Source organism: Kwoniella dejecticola, chromosome 4 (genome assembly GCF_000512565.2).
Source record: "Kwoniella dejecticola CBS 10117 chromosome 4, complete sequence".
NCBI lineage: Eukaryota > Fungi > Basidiomycota > Tremellomycetes > Tremellales > Cryptococcaceae > Kwoniella > Kwoniella dejecticola.
The window spans coordinates 68,805-96,399 of record NC_089304.1 but is presented as its reverse complement, the minus strand read 5'-3'; the positions used below and the strand labels follow the sequence as shown (position 1 = coordinate 96,399).

The window sequence follows — 27,595 nt, the reverse complement described above, 5'->3', positions numbered from 1 at the left end:
GGCCGTCTTGATTTTAACGATGTTTAACGGAAGCGCAGAGCTGAATCCAATACAGCAAGTACCAAGCGCTCAGAAGATTTTCAACGACGGTCGAGGTGGAGAAGACCTCACGAACGAGCGAGATCATTCATGAAGAGTTGAGCTCATCATAGCCATTGCATACATGGTATCTTTCTTTGACGGCCGAGCGGATTGAATGAAGCTGTGTGTCTCTGATGCTTGTTGCAGTAATTCGAAGGACTCGATTCGGACCTCTGAAGAAAAATGGTAGAAATGCCAAATAATGATCAAATCCAATGCATGTGAATTGTATGTCTATGATGCTACTGTATCTCCAGACACCCTCCAGTGTAACGAAGCGCAAATCCCTTAAAGCTCGGCAACACACTCGATCTCGACGGAAGCGTTGGGTCCTCCCGGAAGTTTGCCAACTTGCACACAGGTTCTAGCCGGTTTAGGGTCAGGCAAGAAAGCAACAAAGGCCTCGTTCATGGTGAGCATTTCGTTCATGTCCTTGAGGAAGACTATCAGAATGACCGGTCGATCAGCAAGATGTCAGGCAGAAGCGTATCAATTGGTGATAGGGAGCTCACCGGTGTATTTGACGACTTTGTCTAATGAGGACCCGGAAAGCTCGAGGACTTTTTGCAAATTTCCTAATGATTCCCGCTACGTGATAGGATGTTGGGCATCAGCAAAATTCGGTGGACATGCAAGCAGTATTTGGAGGAGAACTTACAGTAGCAGCCTTGATTTCACCCATACCGACTTGACCAGAGCAGAAGACAAGGTTTCCAATCTTGACAGCAGGACCTATATAGCAAAGTGTGTTATTTTTTGATTCTGGTCGTCAATAAACGAGGGCGACTCACTGTTGTGGGGCTTGATGGGGAATTGGTCGTTGGAGACAGTGACTTTGGAAGGGCCGGCCATTTTGTTTGCGTGACTTGTTTTTGGTTTTGCGAAGTGTGGAATTGACTTGGTGCAGGCTTGACTTGTTGTTGTATGAGAGAGATGATGTACTTCGACCACGGCCTACCTATGTATATATACCAGAATTTTAGGCTGGGACTTGCCCAATCATTCCGGTCAGATTACCGGACCAAAGATATCGATACGAAACCTCCAATTGACAACGACCCCCGAGGCGTTCCCCGAGCGTTATCCGGGATGGACCTCGGGTGTCCAGTTCAAAATTCAGGATCTCTTTATCTTCTGACTTTCTCGTCATCGTACTAGCATAACGACGACCTTCCTTAGGGGTCCCCGATGCATATCCGAATGCGTCCCCCGGGAGATGGCAAGACGGAGAGCTGGATGATAACGCTTGTCGACGACGACAAGGCAATCATAGCCGGACTATGGGGTTCTGTGAACGGAGAAAGGTATATAAGATGGTGGTCATCATGTGGATACTGATCATATCGTGACCATTTATTCCATCAAGTTGCTTCACTGTATCCTGTATCTCGCACTTGACTTCGCATTGTCTGACTATTTCATCTATCATCATGGCCGCCCCATTTAACCCACCCACGAACTTTTCTGAGAAACCAGAAGTACCCCAATGGCAACCTCCTCCCGCTCCCACCGAAGACCTGGATTATGCCAAGCTTCGTTCCATTGATCTGTCTTTGCTCGACTCGCCTGATCCCAAAGTACGAGACCAGCTAGTGGAGACCGCGAAGATTGCTATTCGAGATGATGGTTTCTTGTATCTTGTCAACTATGGAATCAACCTTGAACAAGTGAGTGACCCGATATCCCTTTATAAAAATTCCTTCACACGACTTCTGCCATCATGCTGATCTGAGGACACTCCAGCTTCACAGACAGTTCTCTATTGCTCAATACCTCCACCGAAACATCTCCGAAGAAGACAAGGAGAGACTTCACTGGGACCCGCAAGGTGGACTATATGCCGGTTACAAGCCTCCCTTCGGTTGGAGAGTGAGTGAGCCATCCCGACTATTACTGACACACTGCTATTTGACCTCTTTTTCCGAGACTTCCGGTCTTGTCATTGACCTTTCACGCTCTTCCGCAGACTATAAAAGGCAAATACGACGGTATCACCCAATTCAACTTCTACGAAGAGGAATACAAATCTCTCGATAAAGTCCCAAAATGCGTTCACCCATTCATGGACGAGATCGTCGCCTTCACCGAATACTTGACTCAATCAGTCAATAAGAGATTGTTGAGATTGTTGAGTCTGGTCTTGGAGATGCCTGAGGACTACCTGTGGGACAACGTAGAATCAAAAGGACCTACACCCATCAACGAAGGATACCTCAGACATGCCTTGTTCCACCCATTCAAGAACGAAGAAAAGGGTATGGGCGAAGGCCTCAGGATGTTCGGACATACCGACTTCGGTACCACCACTTTGCTGTTCTCCATCCCCGTGACTTGTCTACAACTGTGGGGTAGAGACGGTATTTGGAGATACGTCAAGTACTCTCCAGGTGCTTTGGTAGTCAACATCGGTGACACCCTCGAACGTGAGTTGAAACAATCCCTCGATCCCATAAGCCAGGAATTTAGCTGATTGTTCCTCCTGCGTTATTTAGTTGTGTCTGGTGGTCACTTCCGGGCGACTCGACACAGAGTCCACAACCCACCAGCCTCTCAAGAGACATACGAGCGACTTTCGATCGTCTGCTTCAATGGATCAAAGGGTGACTTGCGAATGCAGCCTTGTTGGGACTCCCCGCTCATAAAACGAGAGGGTTGTTTCGAATCCCAAGGCGCTTACAAAGAGTTCAAGGTATTGCAAGATAAAGGTATCCCCATCCCAACCAACAAGGAGTGGAGAGAAATATCAATCATCAACACGCGCCATCCGACTGATGAACCTGAGAAGATCCTTAAAGAGGTCGAGGTCTCCGGAGTGAAATACATCGAAGTCATCAACCAAGGTGTCAGAGTCTTGCAGCCTCTCTGATCGGGTCGATTCGTTAGTAGAGATCTAGCAAAGACCTTCTGTATTAGTAGAGCGGTGGCGGTGTCAATGAGGTGTCAATGAGTTGGTTGTGATTTGCTTTGTATATATATTCCTCATGCATATTGTCTTACCCTTCTGTAATCGATGATCCTACTCGCGGCAGATCCAGAGCTTCCAAAGGATGAAAACGTCGGTCTTCAAACTCGCAGGGCGGGTTTTGGCGTTGTGTTCACGTCGCCACTGAGGGTCGCTGGCAAATGAAGTAGTGTTGCAAGTCTGATCGCAACACTTAGAGCATCCTCTGAGAAGTCAGGTGTTGGTTCACGCGTTAAACTCGTTTTCACCACAGTAAATACCGCGATTTGCTGCTCATTGGCAAATGGCTTGACCATCATCTCCCGTGCTCGCAATATCAAAATCGATTATACGTTCGCTTCTCTCCTCTTCTTCGCCCCCCTCAGAATCTTGATGATGGATTTGCTGGAATCATCGCTTGACCCATAAAACTCGCTTGGTCGCAGCGGCCATTACACCAACCTCGGCATGGGTCAATGACAGTCAGTCTCCGATCAGTAACCATAGCTCCCCAAATACAAGAGCGAGCAGCAAGCCAGAAAGGATTGGTTCGTCTCACCGATTCGCAGGCCGCGTTCGTTCATTGCGTCTCGTTGGATGATGCAAGATGCAGATGTGAGGTCATCGCAAAGAGCAATCGCAAATGAATAGGTGATTGAGTCGAATGTTTGCGGTACTGACAGCTCAGGCCTCCTCGTCAAAATCCTCCTTGAACGATGTAGACATCGTATTCTGCCTGATGCCTATATTACAACACTCCAAATGCATATACAAGCAACAGGTCTATGTTTTCTAGGTCGGATGAGGGCGATAAGGCGAAGGGCGGTCGAGCCGATGTTATGCGGGCCGGCTTGTCAGTGACAAAAGGATGAAAGGATAGGGAGAGGGATTATCGGTCAGCGATGAGAGCCCCCATTTTACTCTGCAGTACGTCCAACTGTACTCACCACAGGACGTAAAATGTTCTCCTTCCTGAGATGTATTATGAGTTACAGGTCATAGCGTTCTTTGCTGCTGAGCTGTCTCTATGATCTCATTCCCCGCTTGTCTGAATCTCTCAGGTGCGACTGTTCTGGTCAAATCCTCTACTTTGAGATGTAACGCATCTAGTAATTGTCGTTTCTCTCTGTGGTGTTCTTCCAATTGACGCGCTTGCTCGGCTTTCAGTCTATATGATTACGGTTGATCAGTATATATCTTTTCCCCGTGTAGCCGTAGACCAGTGCTCACTTCTCAAAATCGTCACTCAAAATGTGATGCCATGGGTAGAGTACCGTCGTCTGGAAGAGTAATGCCGATGAGGCTACGATGAAGTTGACATAAGGGAGTGCTCGAGGTATCATCGCTGGAGGACAGAACGTCTAGCTATGGTCGTGAGGAGTGGCAAAAGTGGTTGAAGTGAAGAAAAAGAACATCCTGATCACATCTTGACTCTTGTTTTAATACGAGGACAATGGTAGAACAGCGATGCAAACGACAAAAGGAAAGAAAGAGGATTGTTTTGATGGTGAAATACAAATGTTTCGGGTTATTACTACAAATCAGGACGATCATGCAACAACGGATCAACCCGAAAATACAAATGATCGGAACCAAATTTGTAATTCCCGATACAACTATTTGTAGTGTTCCTGTAATCGGGCGCAATTCTCCGAAAAAGTCGCTGCAGCGGTGACCACGTTGAATGCACGGACGCACAGACTCCGTCAACGATCAATGCATACTCTACCTCATACTATAGATAATACTTGTTTTCGCATCGGTCTGGCTAGTTGTTCATCCCATTTCGTCTTCCAGACTAGGAAGTCACGATCCTCAGAGTCAGCTCCAGGAATTGTCGTATCCTTTGTCATTGTAAGGGGAAAAAAGCCTACCTTGGACTGCCTCGTTTTTAGCATGAACTACTTGGAATGATGGATCAGCTCAGTCAAGCTACCGCGACAGTCCACACTCACTGGCAAGTGCTTCGTCAGACTCATACTAGCAATACATTCATTCTTTTGCGTGAGTTTTGCTCAAATGTGATGCCCAGATTCAACTGGACCTTGAAAACTCACTTCTTCCCAAACCCAGAGCTCGTTTGGATCGTCCTGCGAAGCACCGAGGTGATACTTCTTTGTCCCCGGTTCTTTCTCCTCGACCTCTTTCTTGATCTCGTTGATAGCTATCACAGTCCGAGATCACCCCCATCAGCTCGTCTCTCATGTGCATCTGCTTTCTGTACTATCAACTCACATCGGATCAGGTTCTCTCTTTGCCCCTCCTTTGCCCAAAGTGTGATGAGCTGCGAAATACAGGCATCGATCAACAAGGGTCAGTCATGTCGACGGGGATGCGTAAGCGAGTAGATCCGCCCACAGTAATAAAACCCATCCTGCTCAATACAAACGCTCAATCATATATATAAGCAGTAGATAACAACGATAGCTTTGTACTATGTTAAATAGCAACGGTCGAACAACGGACATAGGCCAGCAGTATCGGACTTTTCGCGGTCAACCTCATGCCTCGAAATGCAGCCAATACATTTGTATGCTGCACAACAAGCAGGCTTTGATCATTACTTCATGCCAAATGCATGTATATTGTTCAAAAACAGCAAAGGCAGAATGTGATCCGGTAGGGATCGCTCAAGTGCATTGTCTAGTTCGAGAACACAAAATGTGGCTTGTTTACCGCCCGCCCTCCAACATCATGATGTTATAACCATAAGAAGTCCTTCGTCCCAGACACCGATCTTTCTTCTGCTACCTTGACCCATGAATCACCTTTCTCACCTCTGATCTCATAAATCTCGATTCCTCCGCCTTCTTGCCCTCCAAGAACCGCGTATTTGCCATCCGGGGTGATTTGCATCCCCCTTATAACGTCTAAGCCCGTTCGGATGTGCTTCACACCTTCCACGGTCACTCCGTTTTTTGCAAGGAGTATGACTGCTACCGCATCACCGGTTTGCTTCTCAGGCAGAGCATTAAGATGAGGCTCTCTTTCCTGGATCCGCAATTCCCACCGATTGGTCACATAGAGTGTGGTCGGTATTTTTGGGTGGAAGTAGAGTTCTGAGCTATCCATCAATCGTTGATGAGAAGTTGGTACGGTTGGGGGAATGATGTTCACCGAGAATTTCGGGATGGGAAGGAGCGGCTGAGAATCATCGTTGAGATCGAATGCGAATACTTCATGGGACATCTCGCCGATAGCGTAAAGTTTTGAGCCTGTAGATAGGATATCTCAACAACGTTGAGATTGACTTAACGACGGAAAGAAGCCGAACATACCATCAGCAGATAGAACAGCATGCCTCGGTCCGCTACCAGGCGGGCACTGCAACCATCCAGACAGTTCTAGACCGCTTTCTCCTTTTCGCTGCACTATCCATATCCGGTCCGCGCCCAAGTCCGAGCAATACAGCTTTCCTCCTTCTCCTTCAATGACTTGATGAAGGTGATTCGCTTGTTGCCGGTCTTTGTTGGGTGGGGTCTGGCCTTCATACGGATAAGGGAAGTGGAGTAGTGGTGACTCGGAAGTTTGGGACAGAACTCCAGTCGAAGGGTCGGTAGGGTGGAGGATCACAGTACCACCAATATACTGTTCATAAATTGGATATGAGTAACAGACAAGCAAAGTGCGGATAGAAGCTCACATTGGCAGATACAATCCCTGACCCATCTTTCAGACAATGGACTGATGAGATATGATCAGCGTTGTCAAGTCTTGCGCGTACTCCGAGACTCACTGTGGGCAGTCCCGCCGTGTGTTTTTCTTTCACTTGTGGTCTCGGTATCCCCATCTTCCTTGATCACCAGTGTGAAGACAAGCCCATCGTCTTCGCTATCCGCATATACGACCTGTCCCGAACTGTTGTCTAGCTTGATAGCGGGATGCTCCAGCCAAGAGGAGTTTGGAGGCGCTGGCGATTCCTTGAGAATCTTCAGCGAACTGCTGCTGGGATTGAATTCGAGTACAGCGTAGGTCGGCCTGTCGCCTGCAGCAAGTAGTCTGTACGTCATCTTCTGATCATGCAGTCTTCTGCTCAGAGATGAAATCACTCACAGGTATAGAGGAGACCAGATGTCTGACCTAAAAGCGGTTGAGAATGACCCGGCTGGTTTGATATGACGCAGACCAAAGCTGAAAGTCTATGTTCGAAAAGTCCGGTAGCTTAAGTCCGGGCGATATGACGTTGAATGTCGGACATCTGGCATAATCAGGTGGGCTGCTAAGACGCTATGCGTGCAGGCCACATCACCGTGCAGAGCATACTGGATAAGTACCCACGCTTTCCGAGGTTTAATGATGGATTCTGATATAAACAACACCTCATTAGAGTGATCACCGTCAGATGTCAAAAATCCCCTCGTCGCCCTCCAATCTCGTTTACGTAATGAGTAGTCACGATCGGCATCTGTGTACTTCACAGAATACTGAACAGCTTGCCTCACACCGCATGCTGATGGAAGACTCATTTTCAGAGAAGCAGTGTTCACGCGTCCTCCCCTTCGGACCGCATCGGAGTGTTACACTTGAGTAATGAGCGTCCGAGTTAACAGTCTTACCCTCGGGACTTCCACTATCAATATATTTGGCGGGGAATAGCGGATTTAGTACGGATGAATTAGGCCCATCTCAAATTGGTACTCTCTGGGTATAGGAGCATCAGCAGCGATGCGAAACCCTCGAGGTTTCAAAGGTCTAGGACGATCCTGCATTTTCGGACGAGAAAGAGAAGCGAACAGGATTAATCAGATTAGATTGACTCGGCCGATAGGCAAAAAATAACCGAAACCCTGTTTAGAGTGAGAACATGAAATAAGTTGATCATACCATCCCGAGTAGGATGCTAGCTAAGGGCATGCTGCGCTTATGCTAGAATTGTTCAGAATCAGGATTGTCTAGCTTGGCAGGCACGGTCATCCGATAAGAGAGAGAGGTATGTGGACCGACCTCTACTTCGCACAAAGGCCTCCAAGGCATGAGCTGCGACTGGACGTTTGTTAGTCGGCCGACCATAATTGGTACCCAAAAAAATTGTGCGCAACGAGTCCAGCTATTTCTCTATATATGACGGTGCTGGCGGTCAATGGGGCCTGTCATATTATGTTGTTACTCAATCTTCCGAAACTCGCTCAATCAGTAAAAAATGGCTACTGAGCGGAATCATCCAAGCGATGAGAGGGTAACTGTCCCGCTTCACGATCTCACACATGATGGCTCATCCATTTTGAGCGAGGAGTCCACGATTCTGCAGAAGCGGGGTATCGTTTCCTCTAGTCGAGTACTATCGGTAATCTCCAGAAAAGATATCCATATTGCCTATGGGGCGTAAGTTGTCCTATCGTCCTATCAGGTGTTCTGCAAGTGTACTAGCTGTTATATGCTGACTCACTCTCATTCAGGTACACGCTGCTAGCCTTGGGCATCGCTTTCGCCCAGTACACGCAATCGACATTCACGGCTTACGCTACTAGCGCTTTCAAAAGTCATTCGGAGCTTGCTGCTGCCGGTGTAGTCTCTCGTGTGTTTTCAATGTGCGCATATGCTTTGGTAAGTGTCCCACATATCCTGATTTAATATGCCAACCCACAAGGATTTGACCATTACTTTCAGATGCCGAAGGTCACAGATAATGTCGGTCGTATCTCCCCAAGCGTATTCACTTTCATGATTGTGCTGATCGTGAGTCCAGAACGTATATTTGCATTCGCTAATCAGCTTCAGCTCATTAGCTACTCCATGATGGCTGTAAGCTAGTTTGCTTCTGTCCAAAAACCCGTTGTGTGACTGATCTGACTGCTCAGGGCTGCAAAAATGTGCAAACTTATATTGGTGCAAACGTCTTCAGCGGTCTCGGATCCACATCATATGAGATTGCGATCCAGATCTATATTGCGGAGACCACTCCCATAGTCAGCCGAGCTTTGTGGAATGTGGCTGCCGACTCTTTCAGTGCGTGAGACTTGATCTGCGACCATGTCGTACCAATGGCTGATTGAGTTTTATCAGGTGCCATCGTAACGATGTACTCTGGAGCGGAGATTGGTGGTCACATCCTGGATAATTGGGGAACAGCTAATGGGTGGCGATGGGGTGAGTACATTTTTTTGCCGCCTGCCTTCTGCTCAGATTGCTGATGCCCTGAGTAGGCTATGGCATGTGGGCTAGTAAGTGTCTCATCGCGCTCACCGGGATTTCAGGCTGAAAGGTCGTCCAGTAATCAACGCGGTACTGGCTATACCTTTCGTCAGCGTTCTAGTATCCTGGCATAACCGCGTTCGCAGAACACCAGATATCGATCCTCTGCCACCACGGACCGGCCTGTATAATCAGCTGTTTCACGAGTATGACATCATTGGTGTCTGCCTTCTGGTTGCCAGCGTTGCCTTGATCTTGGTACCGCTTACTCTCGCCAAAGGTCTTGCTGCCAAGTGGACCGATCAAAACGTAGCAATGATCTGTGTCGGGTTCGGTCTCCTCCTACTCTTCATCGGATGGTATGTCGCTAAACAATCGTTGCAGCTCAGATTGCGGGCAGACAAGCTTACTTTCGCGTTCAGGTCCTTACCAAAGCGGTTCCGACCTTCCTGGCTGTTGACGCCAAAGCTTCCTCTCATCCCGTGGTGTACCCTGAAAGATCGAAGCGTTCTAGCGATGTTCATCATCAACATGTGCGACTTCATGTCATATGGGTGCTTCACCACTTATTTCCAGAGTTTCCAACAAGTAGCTGTCAGAGTCTCCCCTGCCAAAGCTTCCCAAATCGATAACACCCTACGAATCGTTTTCCAAGTCACTGCGATCATTGTTGGTCTGGTCATGCGATTTTGGACACCAATCTGTCGGAAGCTGAACCTGGGCGAACGACGCTTCCATACCAAATGGCCAATCTGGATCGGAATCCCTCTCTGTGCAATAGGTATCGCGATTGGTAGGTAAAATAATGACTTGTCGATCGAGCTGTCGTTGACAGTATGGAGTAGATATCAATTTTGTCCAAAATCCACGAAGATCGAGCTCGATTGCTTCCTTCGTCGTCGCGAAAGCTATTTATGGTATCGGTCGAGGAGTGAGTACCTGAACATGTGGACGCAGCTGATGGTTTAGATGTTCCAAACCTCGTCTCAAGTTGCCATTCAAGCAGCTGTCAAGCGTGGTGAACTGGCTATGGCGACCGGAATCTTCTATTTTGCGATGTCACTTGGTGGTGCGATCGGAGTCGCTGTAGCCGGTTCTGTGTGGTCAGAGACTCTACCTACGACATTGATAAGCAACCTACCAGCAGCAGCCAAAGATCAAGCTCAGGTCATCTGTGGGTTTTCCTACCGAGTTATGCCGATAAGATCTGACGCATCATAGATGGCAACATCGCGACCGCTATCAAGTACGATCCAAACTCGGAAGTCGGTCTGGCTATACTTAAGTCTTACGTTCACACCATGAAGAGTGAGTTCAGGGCACGTGATCTTAAGCTTACAGATAATCCAGTCCTAGCCATTGTTGCCACTTGTCTACAAGTGCCGATGCTCATTGGGATGTTCTTTGTCAAAGACATTGTTCTGACCGAGCAGGAAGAGGTTGCTCACGCTGGCAAAAGACTCGGACTTGATAAAGAGAGGAAAGGATCGAAAGATCAGAGTGACAGGGATGAAGAAAAATAATCGGAAAGCTTGACGCGTCGGATGCATATTGGCGCGACCCAGTCTGGCGCGATAGAATAGCTGTCGGTAAAACAGAATGATGCCTAGCACGTATCGTATCAAACCGTTGGATTTAATTAAAGTATGAGATGTGAATTGCTTGCTCCAGCTACCCTTCCAGTACCCCTTCAGCTGGAACCAGGCTGGAATGCCAGGATGCGATCGCATTGCGTCATCTGCAGGATAGCAAAATCAGCTCGTTGCCACGTTTTTGCACGATTTATGGGATTTGTTGAGAAACAGTCTGAACAATCCAGCACACCATTCCTGCAAACCCCGGCACATTATTATCTTCATTGTCGTTTTGTTGGATGGCTTGCTCGATCAGACACACACACACACCTCGATCAATTCCTGCATCAACTCACCTTGTGCAGCCGCCTCAATGCTTCGCAATATGCTGAAAGAATACTAACGACAATGTACATATAGAAGGATGTCACCGCTTCGATGTATCCGTCCTTCCTCACCTCTCCTCACGATCTCCTTCGCTCGGGTAACCCATCACGACCCTTGCACCCTTCTCAATCCCGCTAAAAAGACTTGAAGTCTACTCTTTTACGATATTAAACTGTCGCTGGCCGACCTTGCATCACATCAACATGCGCGCACACGGCAGCAACAGGTGGATGAGGACTTTGACAGTTATTTCGGCAGCAATTCTCGTTGTCGATGCCGTCCCGTTACCACAATCGGCAGATGTCAGCGAATCAGCATTGAGTTTGGACTCCCTGAGCCCATCAATGAGTGACGGCTCTTCATCATATTCACCAATATTGCAGGACCAAAACAGCGAATACTACGACTCGGCTGCAAGTCTTTATGCGGACGAAGATGCGCAAGCTTCGTATCCCATAGCAGGGACTACCTGGGAGTCCGACGCGCAAATTAGCGATCTGAGCTCGTTCTCAATATCAAACTTCTCCTCCGGGTCTCAAAACATAGAAGTCTTAGCAGGCTCTCCATCCTCCTCTTTAGATGTATCGGCAGAGTCATTTACAGGGGAGTCTCCAGGCAGCAGTTGGGACGGAACGATTAATTCGCTACGTATAACATATCCCGCTGGATCACTTAATCCAGGCAACAACCCTCGAGGTGGCTCCACATTCTATGCTCATCCGCTCAACATGCGTAGGGTTCATAACGCGACATTGGAGTATAGTGTGTTCTTTCCTAAGGATTTCGATTTTGTGAAAGGTGGGAAGCTACCAGGATTATACGGCGGCTATTCTGGTTGTGCAGGAGGCGTAGATGCTAGAGAGTAAGCACAAGCAATCACCCGTCTTGCATACGATGCTGAAGCTCCTTCTTTTGCAGCTGTTTCAGCACGCGTATGATGTGGAGAGAGAACGGACACGGCGAATTGTACTTGGTGAGTAATCAATTGCGATACAATCAATTAGCACGGTCATAGCTCATCATCATGTGTTTCCGTCAGTACGCCCCTCGACATAGGCAAACGCAGCGACTGTGCAGATCGCCTCCTTTCTCCGACTGTAGTACACCATACGGACTCAGTATAGGCAGGGGATCTTGGACGTTCCAAAGGGGAGAGTGGACAAATATCCGTCAGGATGTATGGCTGAATACTCCTGGGAGGAACGATGGTGGATTCAACATATGGATCAATGGCAAGTTGATGGTACACGCGAATGACGTATTCTTCCGGGATGTTACCGAGACGTGCTTGGCTTCAATGGGTAATAGTGCTGCGCTTTGGTCTGGCTTATCCCCTATCAAGCGGGACGAAGAGCCTGATGCCGACAGTCTCGACACCTTCATCACCGAAGATTGGCTCTCGGTCAATCAGGACACCGATGACCAAGCTTTGGCGATTCGATCGATAAGCAAGAGTGTGACCTCGAGCGACTCAATACTCAGCAAGGCGAAGAGATGGCTCAGCTCCAGCCTGCTATCTAAACGATCACCCTACGATGATGGACATTGGAAGGGCATTAACGGCTATCCTGGTGATCCTGGCTACAACGGAGGAAATGCCAATGTCAAGACTGGCACTCCTGGTGATGTATATACATACGAATTCACCGAAGTGGTCACTTTCCCAACCGCTTTGGCAGTCGCCACGACCACAGAAACCGAGACTGCGACAGTGACAGTCACAGCGGCTCCTGAAGATCCTCCTGCCGATGATCCTGCTCGGAAGAGAAAGCGACAAGACATCCCAGAAGCCGTGATCACTGGCGTTCCCAGCCCTAGTGCCCCAGAGGGGACTGATACTTCGATACCGGCCATAAGCATGGATGATGGATTGACCGCGTCAAGCCCGGAAGCTACGGATGTGGATGCACTCAAAGCGCCGGTGAAGAAACCTGTACCTCCTAAACCAAAAGTTCCTCCTAAACCGGTACCACCCAAGCCAAAACCAACGGTGAAGCCTCCAGTCAAGCCCGTCGTGCCACCTAAACCTGCACCACCCCCTGCTAAACCCACACCTCCTCCAGCACCAAAGCCAGTTGTTCCGGCACCTAAACCTCCGGCCGCTAAAGCGCCAGTCGTCAAACCTCCAGCTCCTGTGCTACCACCTCCGCCTACACCACCCGCCCAGGTACCTTTACCTCCTCCTGTCAAAGCCCCTGTGCAGGCGCCTGTCATCGCTCCCCCTCCTGCTCCCAAAGCACCGACGCCTCCGGCCCCTCCTGCTGTGAAAGCTCCCGGACTGCTTCCTGTTCCGAACGCGCGAATCGCCTCAATAAGTCGACCACATCGATATCTGAATAATGTCGATTGTGAGAGAGGATTCGTTGGTCTATTCTTCTCCACATTCTTCGGAGGCCATACTGAGGCCTGGGCTTCACCCAAAGAACAGAATACATACTTCCGCAATTTCCGTATACGAATCAATTCATAGGCAGTCTGTCTTCTCATCCGTTTATTCGCATTAACCTTCCTGTCTCCTCTGGATACCTGCGTCAACGATGATTTGCATTGCATTGATGATATACTTTGTATTGATTTGGCTAAAACGTAGTTGAGTTGTAATTCTCCATTGACGGATTCGACACTACTGTTCAACACGATTATGGAAGTATGTACCTATACTCAGTGCGAGAAGCGAACGTGCAATTGAATTTGGCACTTCCTTGATTTTGACTAACCCAATGCATTCCGATACATACATTTTACATGATTCTGATTTTCGCAGCTCACAGGTCCCTATATACTGATTGCGACATTGTTTCCTAACACGCCCTCGCTCTTATCATCATCCTCAACGACCTCCTTCGCGCTCGATTCGGCCAACATCACTTGCCAGGCCATATTGACCATCTACTCGTCCTCATCCTTCTCAATGATGGTTGATTTGAACTTTCGAGCTGGCACCCCTCGGTGGTAGAGAACATCCAATTCTCGGTATGATCGATCTTTAGTTTCCGGGACAAGGAAGAAGGTAAAGACAAATACCAAGATGGCGGTACCGAACCAGATGAACGCAGCTTTGCCCTTGAGGTCCCAAGCAAGAGGGTTCAAAGAGTACGAGGAGACGTATCCAGACGCGACAGCGGCGACATAATAGCCCGCTCTAGCCATCGCGCATGTTTGAGCCCGCAACTTGACTGAACTGACTTCGGCGACGATCGAGAAGGTGACAGGTCCAATGGTGAATCCGTAAGAGGCGAAGACCAAAATGAGGAACGTAGCTTGGATCCAGAAGGCTGTGGAGCTTTTGGAAGCGACAGCTACGATACCGATCAAAAGAAGCATAGTCGCTTGGAAGCCGACACCCCAGAGATAAAGAGTTCGACGACCAATTCTGGTGATGGCCCAGAATGCAGCAGTAACAGCGATCCATTGAATGGCAGTGTTTCCGAGAGAAAGGGCGAAGGCGTTGTTGGGGTCCATTCCGGCAACAGTGAAGAAATAGGTAGCCTACTCCAGGTGATCAGCGATACTTCAGTCTTGACATCAGAACCACTGATAACACTCACGTTGTTACCGACCAAAAGTCCTGACCAGTTTTGGGCGGCGAACATGAAACACGCGACACTACAGAACAGCGTCAGCGATGAGATCCCATAACACGTGAGTAACACTCACATAGTCCTCTTGAGGTGGACACCGGTAAAGATCTCCTTATAAGAAGCACCTTCGACTACCTTCGCCTCGATCTCGATTGTTCGTTTGATCATGGCCACTACATTGGCAGGGTCTCGCTTCGATCGTCCCTCCAATCGCATGATCGTCTTTTCGGCTTCCTCCAAACGTCCCTTTCTCACGAGCCACCATGGAGATTCAGGAGCGAAAGCCAAGATGGCGATGAGAGGTACAGGCCAGACCCATTGGATGGCGAAGGGGATCTTGTAAGCCCACTATGGTGTCGTTTTGGATTAGTCACAATTCAAAAAACGTGTGAATGGGATGACTCACCTTTGTGGTGCCGTTTCGGAATCCATAAAGAATACCAGCAGTAATGAACTGTCCAGTGCACCAACATGATTGGTTGTACATGGTGAATAGACCTCGCAGAGGTAAAGGCGCAATCTCTGAGCCGTAGGCTTGCGCTAGCGCGTTGTAGAAACCCCATGGAAGTCCACACAAAAGTTGACCGACAAGAAGAACGGGAAGGGTTTCAGCGAAGAAGGGAATGAAGATGAGTCCGATCATGGCAGCTAGTGAACCCAAGATAGCCTTTTTGTAGCCGAAGATTGGCTGAACGTAACCACAGATGAGAATACCAATAAATGCTCCGATGGTCGAGGCGTTGTTGAGTGCACCTTGCCACTTGGTTTCGATCTGATAAGTACCATCGCCCACAGGCACACCAAAGTGCTTCTGGAAGGCAGGCTGAGCCATGAAATTTCCGATCAGGGCATTATCGTAGGCTTCCATGATCTGCAGGCACGTTGATCAGCACGAAAACAACCTCGACTTTGCAGTTCCTTGAGCACTTACAATACAGAAGGACACCATGAAAGACCAGAAAGTGGCTTGAGGGTATCGTTTGAGGGCTTCCCAGACACCCATATGTTCCTGTTCTTCGGCCAAAATCGCCTCGGCTAGATATGCCATATTTTCCTGGTGGACCACATGGTCAGGAGCGTACTCATCATGAGCGACGACATCCTTCTCCTTGAGGTCCTCGATGTGGACGTTGGCTTGAGACATTGGATTCTGCGAGTGTATGTTGAGTGTCAGGTTCGTGATTTGAGAAGGTTGTGAATCTCTCTTCAAGCGTTGGGTATGGTCTTGTGATGCTTGTGGTATTTATATGTTTGAGACACCTCACCAGACGGGAGACCCGCACGCTAGAAGTCCGGTCCCCCAAGCTGCAAAAGCCGGGGCTGCATAATCTTCCCTTGCGGGAGATCTCTAGTGGAAACCTGACTGTGCCTGATTGGTTCCTGTCATCCTACTTCTGGATGGCAAATAGTCACGCGGTCCGGTCAATTTTGCCCAGGTACGTCCGGTGCAGATGTTCATTTCTGATATGTCCGATTTTCTCATACGAAAAGTCCGGCGCAAGTCAGCAGACACCGTCGTCTCTCACGTGCGCCAGACTTGGCATGACCTCTCGGATTTCTCAGCTGGGTGGCTACGCCTAATCCGTTGTGTAAGCATTACCGCTTGGGATGTTGCCACTTTCGCCGGATAGTCCTTTTCAGGTCAGGGCGATGCAGTCTATAGATAGTCCGATTTGCAGGAAACTTGTGATCATCGAAGAACCGGTCGATCTCAAGTTTTGTGTACAAACTGCCGCCACAGTTTCCTCTGGAAAGAAACGAGGCTCCGATACGGAAGTGACAGGTAGCCGTGATGTCGATACGATGCATCTAGTCTATTGTCTATGAAGTTCTATTTTGGTATGACCCTTGCCTTACTCCAATTCCGCTTTTCTAGGGGTGTCATCGGCCCTTTCGATCATTTGTACTCGACCTTTATAAGCATTTCCATGAGACATTACCGGGTTCTGCACGTCTCCGCACATCAGTTGTAAAATCTGCTCCTTCGCCTCAGCGTCTTCAATAGCATTGGAAGACTTGAAAATCTTGTCCATTTGTTCCAAAGTCCTTCCCCTAATCATGCACGGTTAGTTTTGTCGCTGCTACACGGATTCAGCCAACCCACTTTGTTTCCGGCACGAAGAAGAACGTCCATACGCCAGAAGCGAAGGAGAACGCAGCGAAGAAAGCGAATGCGCCATAACCTTTGGTTGCGGTGATCAAAGGTGGCGTTATTAATCCCTACGTCCAATGTCAGCTCTGTGAGACAGGCAATTTGAGACGCCTTTCGCTCACGATGATGAAATTGTTGATCCAGTTTGAGGCTGTAGTGAGGGCAACGCCTTTGGCTCTTCGACTGGAAACATGAATCTCAGCGGCTGAGTTGACCGAGCGTAGGGTTAGCATCGACTGATGAGGCCTCGTTCATCCAAGCAAAAGGTCATTACTCACGAATGGCCCAAGGTAGCGGTCCCCACGAGACTCCGTAGGAGAGCATAACGCAGAAGATGAATGCGACTCCTACCCAGGCCTGCACCTTGTGTGCCGACCAATTATCGGAGTAGGTACCTGAGAAGGTGATGTTGTCAGCTGGAAGATGTCAGATATCAACGCCCACGAGCTCACTCACCGATCATAGCTGCCACGATGGAATGCGAGATCACGAGCCCAGTAGACCCAAGAAGCAAGATTATTCTTCGACCCGCCCTGTCCAAGGCGAAGAATGCCACAATCACAGCTACCAACTGGGCGATGTTGAGAACACCACTCAATGTGAGCTGAAGCTCGTAGTCGAGACCTAATTGTTGGAACAGACTGGGTGCGTAGTACACAAGCTGCGCATTATATGATCAGCCAGTGATCGCTTTGCGAAGGGTTATGCCACTTACCGCGTTGATACCCGAAAATTGCTGGAAAAACATGAGCATAATACCGATTACTGTTTGACGTATCACTCCCTTCTTGAACATGTCTACCCAGCTAGCGACTTCCAATTTGGCCTCAGCAGAGGTTGTGTCGCCTTGAAGGGAGGGATGTGCCGCTACCTGCACTTCCCGATTTCTGATAGCCTCCGCTCGGATCGTAATCCATTCAGCTTGAACCCTTGGATCCGTGCGAGGCAGGTTACGCAGACGACAGAGACTATCAAGACAGTCTTCGTCTCTTCCCCTGAGAGCGAGCCATCGGGGGGAGTAGGGAAGGAAGAATAGTACTCCAACCAAGACCACACCTGGAATGTCGACGAAGAGCGATTAGGTATGACTCCTCATCAAACAGCGAGAAATCTACGTACAGGGAGCCATCTGCACGGTGAAAGGCAATCTGAAGGACCAATCGCCGGCGATGTAACGAGATCCATAGGTCTAACACGTAGAAGTGGTCATTCTCTGTTCAGAGCAGGATAATTCACGATCAGGCTTCACTTACAATGTAGTACATGGCGACGGCTCCGAAAACGATGGCGAACTGTTCGAGCACTAGAACTGCTCCTCTGATGTTTGGGGGTGCGATTTCGGAGATATACATCGGGGCGGTCGACGAAAGCACTCCCACTCCTATACCTCCAACGAATCGACCAATGACAAGCTGTGCGAAGCTATATGAGGAAGCTTGTAGAATGCTACAGGGTCATGTGTCAGCGTGCGACGTCATGGAGACTTTTGGTTGTACTCACGCCCCAATGACGAACCAGACCGATCCAACGACTAATAACTCTTGTCAATTATGTTCGAATTGCTGTCTTTTTAGTTGACTTACCGATGGACATTTTCCGAGACCATTTATCTGCAATCCAGCCGGCTGATAAGGCCCCCAGGAAGGCACCAAGCTCGAGGAGTGCTGTCATCACACTATCAGAGGTCAATTAGCACATTAATCGATCACCCCGACAGTTTGACCTACCCTTTGTTCAGACTGGCAGATGAGTTTGCATCCGGATCAGTTTCCGGAAATTGAGCCAGAAACTGTGGCATTGTCAAGCAAATTGATAAGATACCCTGATCGAAACCGAACAGCAGTCCTCCGATGCACGCCGAGGCTGCTGCAAGAAGCACCGTTCTGCTCGCGTATAAGTCCTTGATGCCTGGTACCGCGTTAATGTGAGTGAGGTTCCTATGAATGCCTTGACTCGGTTGTTGGACTTACCAGATCCACCAAAGGACTCTGCCAAAGCGCCGTCATCGTATACAAGAGACACTGTGTCAGGATGAACGTTGATGCCAAGTGCATTGAGGCTTTGCACCTCCTTCCGATCCGGGGCGTGTGTTGTTTTACCCATAATTACTAATACTGTATGACCGGTCGTTCCTGCAGTGCGCCCTTTGACGTTCGAAGACAAAGTGATACAAGTCGTCAAGCTATGTGCAATGAGTCAAATTTTGCAGTTTGAACTATTTTCTTGCTTGAAGTGACAAACTTCAGATAGTTGAAATTCCCTCGCCAGTCGCTCAGCCTCTTATATCACCAAGTTTCGTCCCGCCGGCAGCTAAGTCCGGTGCCGAAGCAATACGAAAGTTGACATCCTTACGCGCGCCCCTAGGGGTCCACACCCCTCCAGTTTCGGCCGCTGCTGGGCCGTGGGAGACCCCATCTGGTGGTCAATGCCCAATGCACTGATCTGAGTAGTCAACCACGAATGATACAGGACATAAGCGCAAAAACGCAACAACATCTTTACATGACGTATGTCCGGTCATAAGCAGGCTTCCCTGACGATAAAATGCTGGCAGATTTGTTTGGATCGGACTTTTCTGAATCGGAGTCGGACTTGTTGGTCGGGGATCCCGAGGAATGCTTGATGCGTGTTGACAGGATGTTTGTGCAGCATGCAGTATATATAAGTTTGGGCATGGGAGTATGATATGTGCCGCTTCATGAGTATCTGATAAGCCGTCAATCATCGTTCTAATATGACATCCACTGAATCGCGGAAACTCAAAGTCGCTTTATTCGGTCTTGGCCGACTGGGAGCCATCCGTGCCAACATCCTGGTTAATCTCCAGCCTGACATTGAACTGGTCGCGGCCTCGGACCCTAAGCCAGGTGCAGATCAATGGGCGGCGCAGAACCTTCCGTCCAACGTGAAGTTCTTTGCGGACCCAGTAGAATGTCTAGAAAAAGGTGGTGCCGAAGCCGTTCTCATATCTACCGCTACGGCTACCCACGCGCCGCTGGTATTGAAGGCGCTTGATCTCGGCTTGGTGAGTAACCGGCTTCCACAGAAAATGGAGACTTGAGATTGACTGCCTTATCGGATTCCATAGCATGTCATGTGCGAAAAACCCATCGCAGTCGATGTTGAGACCACCAAGAAGGTCGTGGAAAAAGCGAAGAGCAAGCCCGAGTTGAAGTTCCTTGTGCCTTTCTGTCGTCGATGTGAGCCGACGGCGTGATCTGCTCAGCTCTAGAGGATCCAGCTAATGCCCCGCAGACGACGATTCGTATCGGTCTCTGAAACAGCTCGTGGAGGCAGGACAGCTTGGAGAAATCCATGCTGTCGAATCCACTTGTCTCGATCAACAAGATCCCACTGGTGAGTCAACCGTGCCGGTATCTGTGTTACCTTTCTGACAGTTCTGTCTTCAGGTTTCTTCGTCACCTTTTCCGCTCAATCGGGTGGTATTTTCGTAGACATGGGTGTGCACGATGTACGTCGATCCGGTCCGTGTTCCAAACGGTCGAGGCGCTGACCATTATCCTGGTGTATGAGATAGATCGACATCGCTCGATACTATCTTGATGTTACCAAGGGACTCACCAATCCCAAAAAACAAGTCAACAAGGTCTTCGCAGTCGGTCAGACAGCTGTGTACACGGATCTTCAGAAGTACCAAGACGCAGACAATGGTTTCGCCATTGTCGAGTTCGCCAATGGCAAGCTCCTCACCTTCCACTTAGGTCGAACTTTGACAAACGGGTTTGAGGGAGCTACCAGGGTATTCGGAACAAAAGGATCCGCTGTTGTCAATGGTGTAAGTCGCCCATGACGAGTTCTCGAGTTCTCCCGGTCGCATCGCTAAGCTGACATTTTTCATTAGAACTCTTTCATCAACCGTGTCGAAGTACGTGACACCCACGGTGTGAGAACCGCCACAACGTGAGTTACTAACATCGCCGATCTGTAATTTTCGTACTCACGATATGTGTTTAGTCCCGATGCTTTCGTGCTTTACGAAAAATCCTTCATCAATGATTTGAAAGAGTTTTCTACAAGCATCCTTTACAACAAGCGTAGGTGGACGTTGATTCTGGCACGCAAGCAAGCAATCCGCTGACTCGGTTTCCAGCCTTGACACTGACGCCTGACGATGCTTTGGAGGCTTCAAAAATTGCTACTGCTTTGCAATATTCTTTCCGAAAAGGAGTGCCAGTATACTTTGACGAAGAAGGAGACCCAGTCATGCCATAAAAAACCTCACACATGATTCAAGCATTGTAACATAATACAGCATGCATTTTTGACTGTACTGTTTTACACGCGTCACCCATTCTGCTGCGGCTTGAAGCCCGTTTCATCCGCAACAGAACCCCACCAATTCGTGCTTGGATCGGTAAACACCTAGCCTTATTGTCAGCAGGTGCTTTGTTGAAGCTGGTAGTGGAGGACTTACATCACTTTGATCATTGGAAGTATTGAAGACGTCTTGTAAGATTACAGGATCCCAGAAGTCGTGGAGCTGAAGATTCTATCAGTCCACCACTTTCTCTCTAGAGACATCTCACTTACCAAAGAGTCTGTGTTATTCGTGTCCACTGAGCCCGGAAGGCTTTGCCCTTGCTGGAGGGGGAAAATATTGTTGACGTCAAAGGAATTCAGCAAAGCTTCCGTCGCTTGAACAGAAGTAGGGGATTCGATCGTTTTAGCTGTCTGGCGGTTCTGACTAGCACGCTCCACTAATCGTGTCCGCCAGCCCAGTACCTCGACGTGCTCTGGGTCATCAGATTCATTGCCAGGTGTACTGTTGGAATTTTGATCGGCCTTCGTTTCCAGTTTGCTCATCGCTCGTGTCCGAAGTTGAACAAGCCACTGCAAGTTTTTCAAAGACCGCGGGGAAGATCCGCCATTCTGAATTAAAGAGGTCATCAGGCGAATGGCGGACTCGATCTGGATCAACGCGAAGTTTGCCAGAGGGTTGTGTGGGTCCCTCAAAGCTAAAGTTCCCACGCACACAGCCGAGTTGAAGACATGATACTATTAACAGAATAATGAGCGATCACTAAAAGACAAAATGGACGATCGTCACTCACCCAAAGATGCCACTGTCTTGTACTGACGGTAGGGAACCGAGTATGAATGTCGCTAACCATGGATATGATGACCTGGAATGAGTTTCAGCTGAGGTCTTTCCAACCGAGATGGCCTTCACTCACTCCGCATCGCTCGATTACAGCGAGGTAAGAGGGAGCATACACTGATCTGATTCGGTCCTCCGTCTTTGAATAAAGTACTTTAGCGAAGTAGGGGCGGTGAAGGAAGATTATGGTTTCGGAGATGTTCAGCGCCAAACTGGTTTGCTACATGTTTTTAGCAATCAGCTATTTTCTGAGCATCGGGAAGCAGGACATACCTGAAAAGAGAGAGACATTGATCTGCGAGATGGCACTGGGGAGCAACTGATGGCGACTGATGGATCGGTAAATCTGGAGGGGGTCGCCAGCATTGCAGCTCGACAGCGAAGGGAAAAAGGCAGATCCTGTTCGAATGAGCATCTACGTTCATCTGATCAGCTCCCACTTCCCCTCATAATTACGTACTCACAGTCGCCTGTGCAGGTCAAGTACCGTTGAGTACGGAGGCCTCCTAACCTTCATGGCTAGATTTAAAATCCTGAAAAGGGGTCAATTGCCGCGAACGTAGATCCATGCGCACTCACTCTCCTGACAACTGCGACAATTCGAAGCGTAAGATCGTATATCCCTTTTCTCCCGTGGACGACAGCGGTATAGTGGGAAACGCAGTGTCACAATGCTCAGGATTCATAGTACAGCTATAGGCAGGAGTTTAGCTGGGTAACAGATCACTTGGTGGCTCACGGTCGAGAGAAGCAATGAGCCTAAATGTGAGTCAGCTTTGGTGAGGCTCAGTAAAGGTCATAAATCACCTGAAAAGTATCTGCAGCATTGCATTCCCAAAAGACCTTTCGTCGCTCCTCCACCACGTCATGAGGTAGGTTCCATCGCTCTCCATCTCGATGCATCCCCATCTGGAAGAGAAATACTTCAGCGGGACCGGTGGACAGGACCTTACTCACTGCTTGTATCAGTCTCATGCCCAACCCCCACAAGGGCCAGGCATAGTCACCTCGGCGCCCCTTGTCGACCTGTCTAATCGAGGGCGTTAGTACAAAAGTAAGGTCACTCCATATGGGAACACTCACAGGTGATAGTGCGCCATCAGGTGCTTGGCAAAAGTCAGCGAAACGTATATCGCTCCCGCCATACAAGCCAAAGCTCACAAGGGTCTGTACAGCAGGTATGGTGTTGTCTGCAAAGAAGTTCCCTTTGACCAAAGCTCGTTCAGAGAGATTTAACCACTCCTCAGACGAAGGATCGTAATTCGGCATCTCGAGATTGAATAGAGTCCCCTGAGCGAGTAATATGAAGATGAGAGCCAGTTCCTGAGGAGTCACAGATCCAACACGTGCAGACATCCCATAGACGCGATCGAAAATCTTCTGAAAATCGGAACGAGGAACAACATCATGGCTAAAAATTCTCCTATCAGATGGGCGTTCAAGCATATTGAGAAGGTGACTCACTGCCAAGCGCAATAACGGTAGTAAGAATCAATCAGGGTCTCGGCCTCTTCCTTTGTCGGCAGCTTTGCCATCAATTCGGCCATTGACGTATATGCTGGGGACGAGCTGAAGGGGAAAGCGATAGGCGGTAGCTGTCGGTGAGGCTGTGCTGTCACGGAACCGCTTGGGCCACCATGATCAGGAGAAGGAGCTCGCGACACAAAGGGGGAATCGGGAATGTCTTGCGTTTCCGACTGGGGGTGATCATGCAGGCATCAGCCGAGATAGCATACCATGGTAGTCGACTTACGTCTTTTAGCCATTCGCTTCCAGCAGTGGGGCCCAGATACTTAGATCTTCCGCCGTGACTTAGGACTAATGTCCCGAATCCGGTCTCTTCCGCGGTCTCACCCAGATCCACGGCGACGCTGTAGCCCGAGCCAGTCGGTAGGCTTGGTATGGCTGATGCGTACCCCGGATAGAATTTATCGTGACCAGAGGGAATGGGAGCGAAGTGGAAATCTGCATTTGTCGTAGTGGATTTGACTGAATTGGCATCATATGAAGCGGTCTCGAAGGTCTGACTTTCTTCCGGCTTGCTCGGTGCCTGGTGAAAGTTATCAGTGGGAGCCATAAGTTGTAATTCACCACTGTATTGTGTATGGTTGACTATCGGCGGAGGATCCATGGAGGACTTGGCAGATGGCTGCAGGTTGTGTGTACCAGAAGGGGGAGCAAGACCGACGCCTTCCGCATCCGGCTTCTCAGGGCTATTAGAGGATTCATCGTGGGACATGGACCGCTGTCTACTTCGAGACTGATGAGCATTGGCTGTCGGACCAAGTGGACTGACCTCGTCAACGATCTTCGTGATCCTCCTGCTATACAGTGCTCCTCGCGATGCCGTCTCACACAATTAGAACAAGGGACTATTACGTCTTTCAGCACTTCGTGGTAGTACTTCTGCATTCATATACACACCCTTGCGGTCACATTTCATCTTCAGCCTACGACAGTCTACAAGCGAAAAAAAGAGACATCCACACAGTCAGTCTGCGATAATACAAATCGGAACAAGCCAGAAGCATGGCGCTCACCTTCACAGCTATAATGGGGCCGCTGTTTGCGTTTCTTGACGGGTTTTTCCGTCTCCATGGCAGAGGGTGAGATCGGACGAGACACCATGCTGAGCAGCGATTCCTTCCGTCAAAGTGAGGTCGGATGTAAGTTGCAAAACAGGAGTTACAGTTGTTTATGGCGAGATGAGCAAGTCAGGTAAGTTAGTCGTGGATCTGGCAAATCAGCATAAGCGGGGAACGTGAGAAAGCAGAAAAGTCCGGTGTTCCAGAATGCGAATCACGGACTTTCTGGGTACGACCCCCGGTTGCCGGTCCGACCCTGAGTTCCCCCACAAGCGTCGCCACCCCCTTACGATACCTGGAAGATTCACAAGATCGTAACCATCCAGCAAAATCCGCTATTTCCGCGAGTAGTTTTTTGTTTTTCTGGATATCATTGTGTCCGTGACGAAGAAAGGCGTCGGACAATTGCAGTGATGGCTGTCTATATAAGAAGAGGGGGGCTAGTCCTTCTTACTTTTGAACCATCATCAGCATCCCCACACACTCATCATTAAAAATGGCTCCAGTCGCTGTCCTCGAGAACGTTAACTCCAGCCCTGCCGACCTGAAGGCGAAGGTCGTTGAGGGACATGTTGAGGTTGAGAAAAACCCGAAACTCCCCCTCGCCGATAATTACATGTACGACTTCAAGTACAATCATCCTCTTCCAACCGTTGAAGCCCTCGGACAAAGTATCGCTGAGAACGTGGACCCTGCCCAAGAAGCTCAAGCATTACTTGGCCAATTATCCGACGTTCTTGGTCAAGGCAACGCCGCCGGTTTCGCTGATCTGTTCTTGGAATCTGGTGAGTCGCCTGCTTTTATTGTCAGCGATTGGGCTGACAACATCGAATGGTAGGTGTATGGCGAGACAAACTTGCCTTTACTTGGGACTACAGGACTTTCAACTGGAAAGAGAACATCGCTCGAGCGGCCAAGGATTTGCTTCCTACCACCAAGGCCAAGAACCTCAAATTCTTGACACCCGCTCCTAAGATCCACCGACCATACCCCGATATTGCCTACCTCCAATTCGTCTTCTCTTTCGATACCGACCTAGCAAATGGTCACGCAGTAGCCAACGCTGTCCAGACTTCTTCCGGCTGGAAGATCTGGACATTGCACACCGTCATTGAGGGTCTGCACGGTTTCCCTGAGCTTCCCCCTGCCGATGGACATATGACCGGGTCCATCAGCTGGGAGAAGCAGAGAGCCAAAGACGATGATTCTATCGAGCCTGAGGTTTTGGTCGTTGGTGGTGGACAAAAGTGAGTTCCAGTCGTGCGATCGATCGGCTGGCAACCCGCTGACAATTATTTGCAGCGGTCTCGCAATTGCCGCTCGTCTCAAGGTTCTCGGTATCAAGACGTTAATCGTTGACAAGGCTGAAGAGATCGGCGATGTGTGGATCAAGCGATACGAATATCTTTCTCTCCATTTCCCTCACTGGGCCGATCACTTCGCCTATTTCCCTTACCCCGAACACTGGCCAACCTACACTCCTGCTCAAAAGCAAGGCCGATACATGCAGTGGTATGCCGATGCTATGGAGCTTGCTATCTGGAAGCAATCGACCGTTGCAAAGGCTGATCAAGATGCCGAGGGTAACTGGACCGTGGAGATCAACAAAGGTGGCAAAGAGATCCGAACGATCAAACCAAAGCATTTGGTGAGCCTTTTACCTTCGAAGCTGAATCGTTTTGTTCTCATGCTGATAGACTTTCTATACTCTAGATAATGGCTACTTCGCTTTGTGGAGTTCCTACCATGCCTGTAATCCCCGGAATCAACGATTGGAAAGCCGGTATCTACCGACACTCTACGGCCCATGATTCTTCTCGAGAATTTGTTGGCAAAAAGGTCCTCGTCGTTGGAACATCGTCCTCCGGTTTCGATACAGCGTACGATTGTGCCCGAAGAGGAATTGATGTCACCTTGCTTCAACGATCCCCAACGTACATCATGTCCTTGACTCATTCCGTCCCCCGGATGATCGGTGGCTACGAGCCAAAGAACGGTGTCCGACCGGACATCGACGAGCAAGACCGATTGACTTTCGCTACACCAACTGGTCCAGGCGAGGAGCTTTCTCGAAGGACTGCCAAGGTACTCGAAGATCTCGACCGAGAGCTCTTAGATGGACTACACGCCAAAGGGCTGAAGACCTGGAGGGGACAGAGAGGTACCGGAAACTCTACTCTTGGTCAAACTCGAAACGGTGGTTTCTACTTCGATGCTGGGGCCTGTGAACAAATCATCAACGACAAGATCAAGGTCGAACAAGGCTACATTGAAAGTTTCACCGAAGACAAAGTCATCCTTTCCGGCGGCCGACCCCAACACTACGATCTCATCGTTTTCGCCACAGGATTCTCGAACACGATCGACTCTGTCAGGAACACCCTTGGTGACAAGATAGCCGATCAATGCGGCCCAATCTGGGGTATCGATGAAGAGGGAGAGTTCAAGACTGCTTACCGAGAAACCGGGGTCAAGAACATGTGGGTGTTCGTGGGATACTTGCCATACACCCGATTCCACTCAAAACGACTAGCTTTGAGAATAAAAGCGCTTCTCGAGGGAATATCCCCTTCTCCGTACACCGCCTAAGATTGTAAGATAAGTGATTTGGCCCGATGGACATTTGTAATACAGTATTTCCAGTAGATTTTCATGCATGTCTATAGACTATCCATCATTGCCAATACGTGACATGCCGATGGTAGTCTGAAGAGGTCTTTCGTTACTGAAGCCTAGGTATCTTTAATACCGATGAACCCCAGATCACTCTTCAAATGGACAAGTCGGACTGGATGATGAGACGGCCATAGTGCAACTTTCGCGGACATCGTCTTGAGTTCTAATTTTTGACCCACCTTCTCATTTTGGTCAAATCCAGAGCCATAAGAACCTGGTTGCACAGCAGTTGAGATGCCTATATTCTAGAAATACACACACACACACTGCGGCGTCAAATACCGATGTGAGCCGTGTTGTCCATTCATGCGATTCCTATTGCGTAGATCTATAGCGTACGCCTAAGTGTGCAGGGCATCTGTAAAGT

At 49.1% G+C, this 27,595-nt stretch overlaps 12 protein-coding genes across 12 annotated transcripts; 5 read left to right on the top strand and 7 right to left on the bottom strand.

Moving 5' to 3' along the window:
* Window positions 1-369: 369 nt before the first annotated feature.
* Window positions 370-933, bottom strand: I303_103306 (uncharacterized protein; the record flags this gene model as incomplete). Its single annotated transcript, XM_018406652.1, has 4 exons — window positions 370-524; window positions 594-669; window positions 740-813; window positions 873-933. The coding sequence occupies 4 exons, from the start codon at window positions 931-933 to the stop codon at window positions 370-372; spliced, it is 366 nt and encodes a 121-aa protein (XP_018263460.1).
* Window positions 934-1,511: 578 nt separating this feature from the next.
* On the top strand, window positions 1,512-2,947 carry I303_103305 (uncharacterized protein; the record flags this gene model as incomplete). The annotated part of the gene is made up of 4 exons (XM_018406651.1): window positions 1,512-1,748; window positions 1,825-1,950; window positions 2,048-2,504; window positions 2,574-2,947. The coding sequence occupies 4 exons, from the start codon at window positions 1,512-1,514 to the stop codon at window positions 2,945-2,947; spliced, it is 1,194 nt and encodes a 397-aa protein (XP_018263459.1).
* A 1,071-nt stretch (window positions 2,948-4,018) lies between these two features.
* On the bottom strand, window positions 4,019-4,365 carry I303_103304 (uncharacterized protein; the record flags this gene model as incomplete). The annotated part of the gene is made up of 2 exons (XM_018406650.1): window positions 4,019-4,190; window positions 4,253-4,365. The coding sequence occupies 2 exons, from the start codon at window positions 4,363-4,365 to the stop codon at window positions 4,019-4,021; spliced, it is 285 nt and encodes a 94-aa protein (XP_018263458.1).
* Window positions 4,366-4,752: 387 nt separating this feature from the next.
* I303_103303 (uncharacterized protein) lies at window positions 4,753-5,395 on the bottom strand (the record flags this gene model as incomplete). The annotated part of the gene is made up of 6 exons (XM_018406649.1): window positions 4,753-4,820; window positions 4,897-4,923; window positions 4,978-5,002; window positions 5,080-5,186; window positions 5,258-5,306; window positions 5,381-5,395. The coding sequence occupies 6 exons, from the start codon at window positions 5,393-5,395 to the stop codon at window positions 4,753-4,755; spliced, it is 291 nt and encodes a 96-aa protein (XP_018263457.1).
* Window positions 5,396-5,722: 327 nt separating this feature from the next.
* I303_103302 (uncharacterized protein) lies at window positions 5,723-7,032 on the bottom strand (the record flags this gene model as incomplete). The annotated part of the gene is made up of 4 exons (XM_018406648.1): window positions 5,723-6,237; window positions 6,301-6,610; window positions 6,666-6,706; window positions 6,759-7,032. 4 exons carry the CDS (start codon window positions 7,030-7,032, stop codon window positions 5,723-5,725), a joined length of 1,140 nt encoding a protein of 379 aa, XP_018263456.1.
* A 1,130-nt stretch (window positions 7,033-8,162) lies between these two features.
* I303_103301 (uncharacterized protein) lies at window positions 8,163-10,677 on the top strand (the record flags this gene model as incomplete). Its single annotated transcript, XM_065968737.1, has 13 exons — window positions 8,163-8,344; window positions 8,419-8,566; window positions 8,630-8,698; window positions 8,741-8,764; window positions 8,821-8,968; window positions 9,026-9,109; window positions 9,166-9,183; window positions 9,234-9,513; window positions 9,577-9,947; window positions 10,000-10,085; window positions 10,169-10,328; window positions 10,376-10,462; window positions 10,505-10,677. The coding sequence occupies 13 exons, from the start codon at window positions 8,163-8,165 to the stop codon at window positions 10,675-10,677; spliced, it is 1,830 nt and encodes a 609-aa protein (XP_065824809.1).
* Window positions 10,678-11,318: 641 nt separating this feature from the next.
* Window positions 11,319-13,585, top strand: I303_103300 (uncharacterized protein; the record flags this gene model as incomplete). The annotated part of the gene is made up of 3 exons (XM_018406646.1): window positions 11,319-11,977; window positions 12,034-12,088; window positions 12,155-13,585. The coding sequence occupies 3 exons, from the start codon at window positions 11,319-11,321 to the stop codon at window positions 13,583-13,585; spliced, it is 2,145 nt and encodes a 714-aa protein (XP_018263454.1).
* Window positions 13,586-14,004: 419 nt separating this feature from the next.
* On the bottom strand, window positions 14,005-15,840 carry I303_103299 (uncharacterized protein; the record flags this gene model as incomplete). The annotated part of the gene is made up of 5 exons (XM_018406645.1): window positions 14,005-14,604; window positions 14,664-14,721; window positions 14,773-15,044; window positions 15,103-15,567; window positions 15,628-15,840. The coding sequence occupies 5 exons, from the start codon at window positions 15,838-15,840 to the stop codon at window positions 14,005-14,007; spliced, it is 1,608 nt and encodes a 535-aa protein (XP_018263453.1).
* A 709-nt stretch (window positions 15,841-16,549) lies between these two features.
* On the bottom strand, window positions 16,550-18,951 carry I303_103298 (uncharacterized protein; the record flags this gene model as incomplete). Its single annotated transcript, XM_018406644.1, has 12 exons — window positions 16,550-16,748; window positions 16,801-16,916; window positions 16,971-17,053; window positions 17,127-17,243; window positions 17,305-17,509; window positions 17,564-17,904; window positions 17,968-18,037; window positions 18,102-18,294; window positions 18,349-18,379; window positions 18,432-18,523; window positions 18,576-18,756; window positions 18,819-18,951. 12 exons carry the CDS (start codon window positions 18,949-18,951, stop codon window positions 16,550-16,552), a joined length of 1,761 nt encoding a protein of 586 aa, XP_018263452.1.
* A 631-nt stretch (window positions 18,952-19,582) lies between these two features.
* On the top strand, window positions 19,583-21,081 carry I303_103297 (uncharacterized protein; the record flags this gene model as incomplete). The annotated part of the gene is made up of 8 exons (XM_018406643.1): window positions 19,583-19,873; window positions 19,937-20,048; window positions 20,104-20,205; window positions 20,259-20,320; window positions 20,387-20,644; window positions 20,711-20,769; window positions 20,824-20,903; window positions 20,960-21,081. 8 exons carry the CDS (start codon window positions 19,583-19,585, stop codon window positions 21,079-21,081), a joined length of 1,086 nt encoding a protein of 361 aa, XP_018263451.1.
* A 72-nt stretch (window positions 21,082-21,153) lies between these two features.
* I303_103296 (uncharacterized protein) lies at window positions 21,154-24,595 on the bottom strand (the record flags this gene model as incomplete). Its single annotated transcript, XM_018406642.2, has 18 exons — window positions 21,154-21,231; window positions 21,284-21,349; window positions 21,400-21,864; window positions 21,921-21,992; window positions 22,044-22,187; window positions 22,241-22,382; window positions 22,432-22,500; window positions 22,547-22,660; window positions 22,707-22,726; window positions 22,775-22,876; window positions 22,925-22,997; window positions 23,051-23,073; window positions 23,129-23,378; window positions 23,432-23,664; window positions 23,721-24,216; window positions 24,264-24,339; window positions 24,392-24,427; window positions 24,508-24,595. 18 exons carry the CDS (start codon window positions 24,593-24,595, stop codon window positions 21,154-21,156), a joined length of 2,547 nt encoding a protein of 848 aa, XP_018263450.2.
* A 453-nt stretch (window positions 24,596-25,048) lies between these two features.
* On the top strand, window positions 25,049-27,141 carry I303_103295 (uncharacterized protein; the record flags this gene model as incomplete). The annotated part of the gene is made up of 4 exons (XM_018406641.1): window positions 25,049-25,337; window positions 25,391-25,799; window positions 25,855-26,200; window positions 26,266-27,141. The coding sequence occupies 4 exons, from the start codon at window positions 25,049-25,051 to the stop codon at window positions 27,139-27,141; spliced, it is 1,920 nt and encodes a 639-aa protein (XP_018263449.1).
* Window positions 27,142-27,595: the final 454 nt, after the last annotated feature.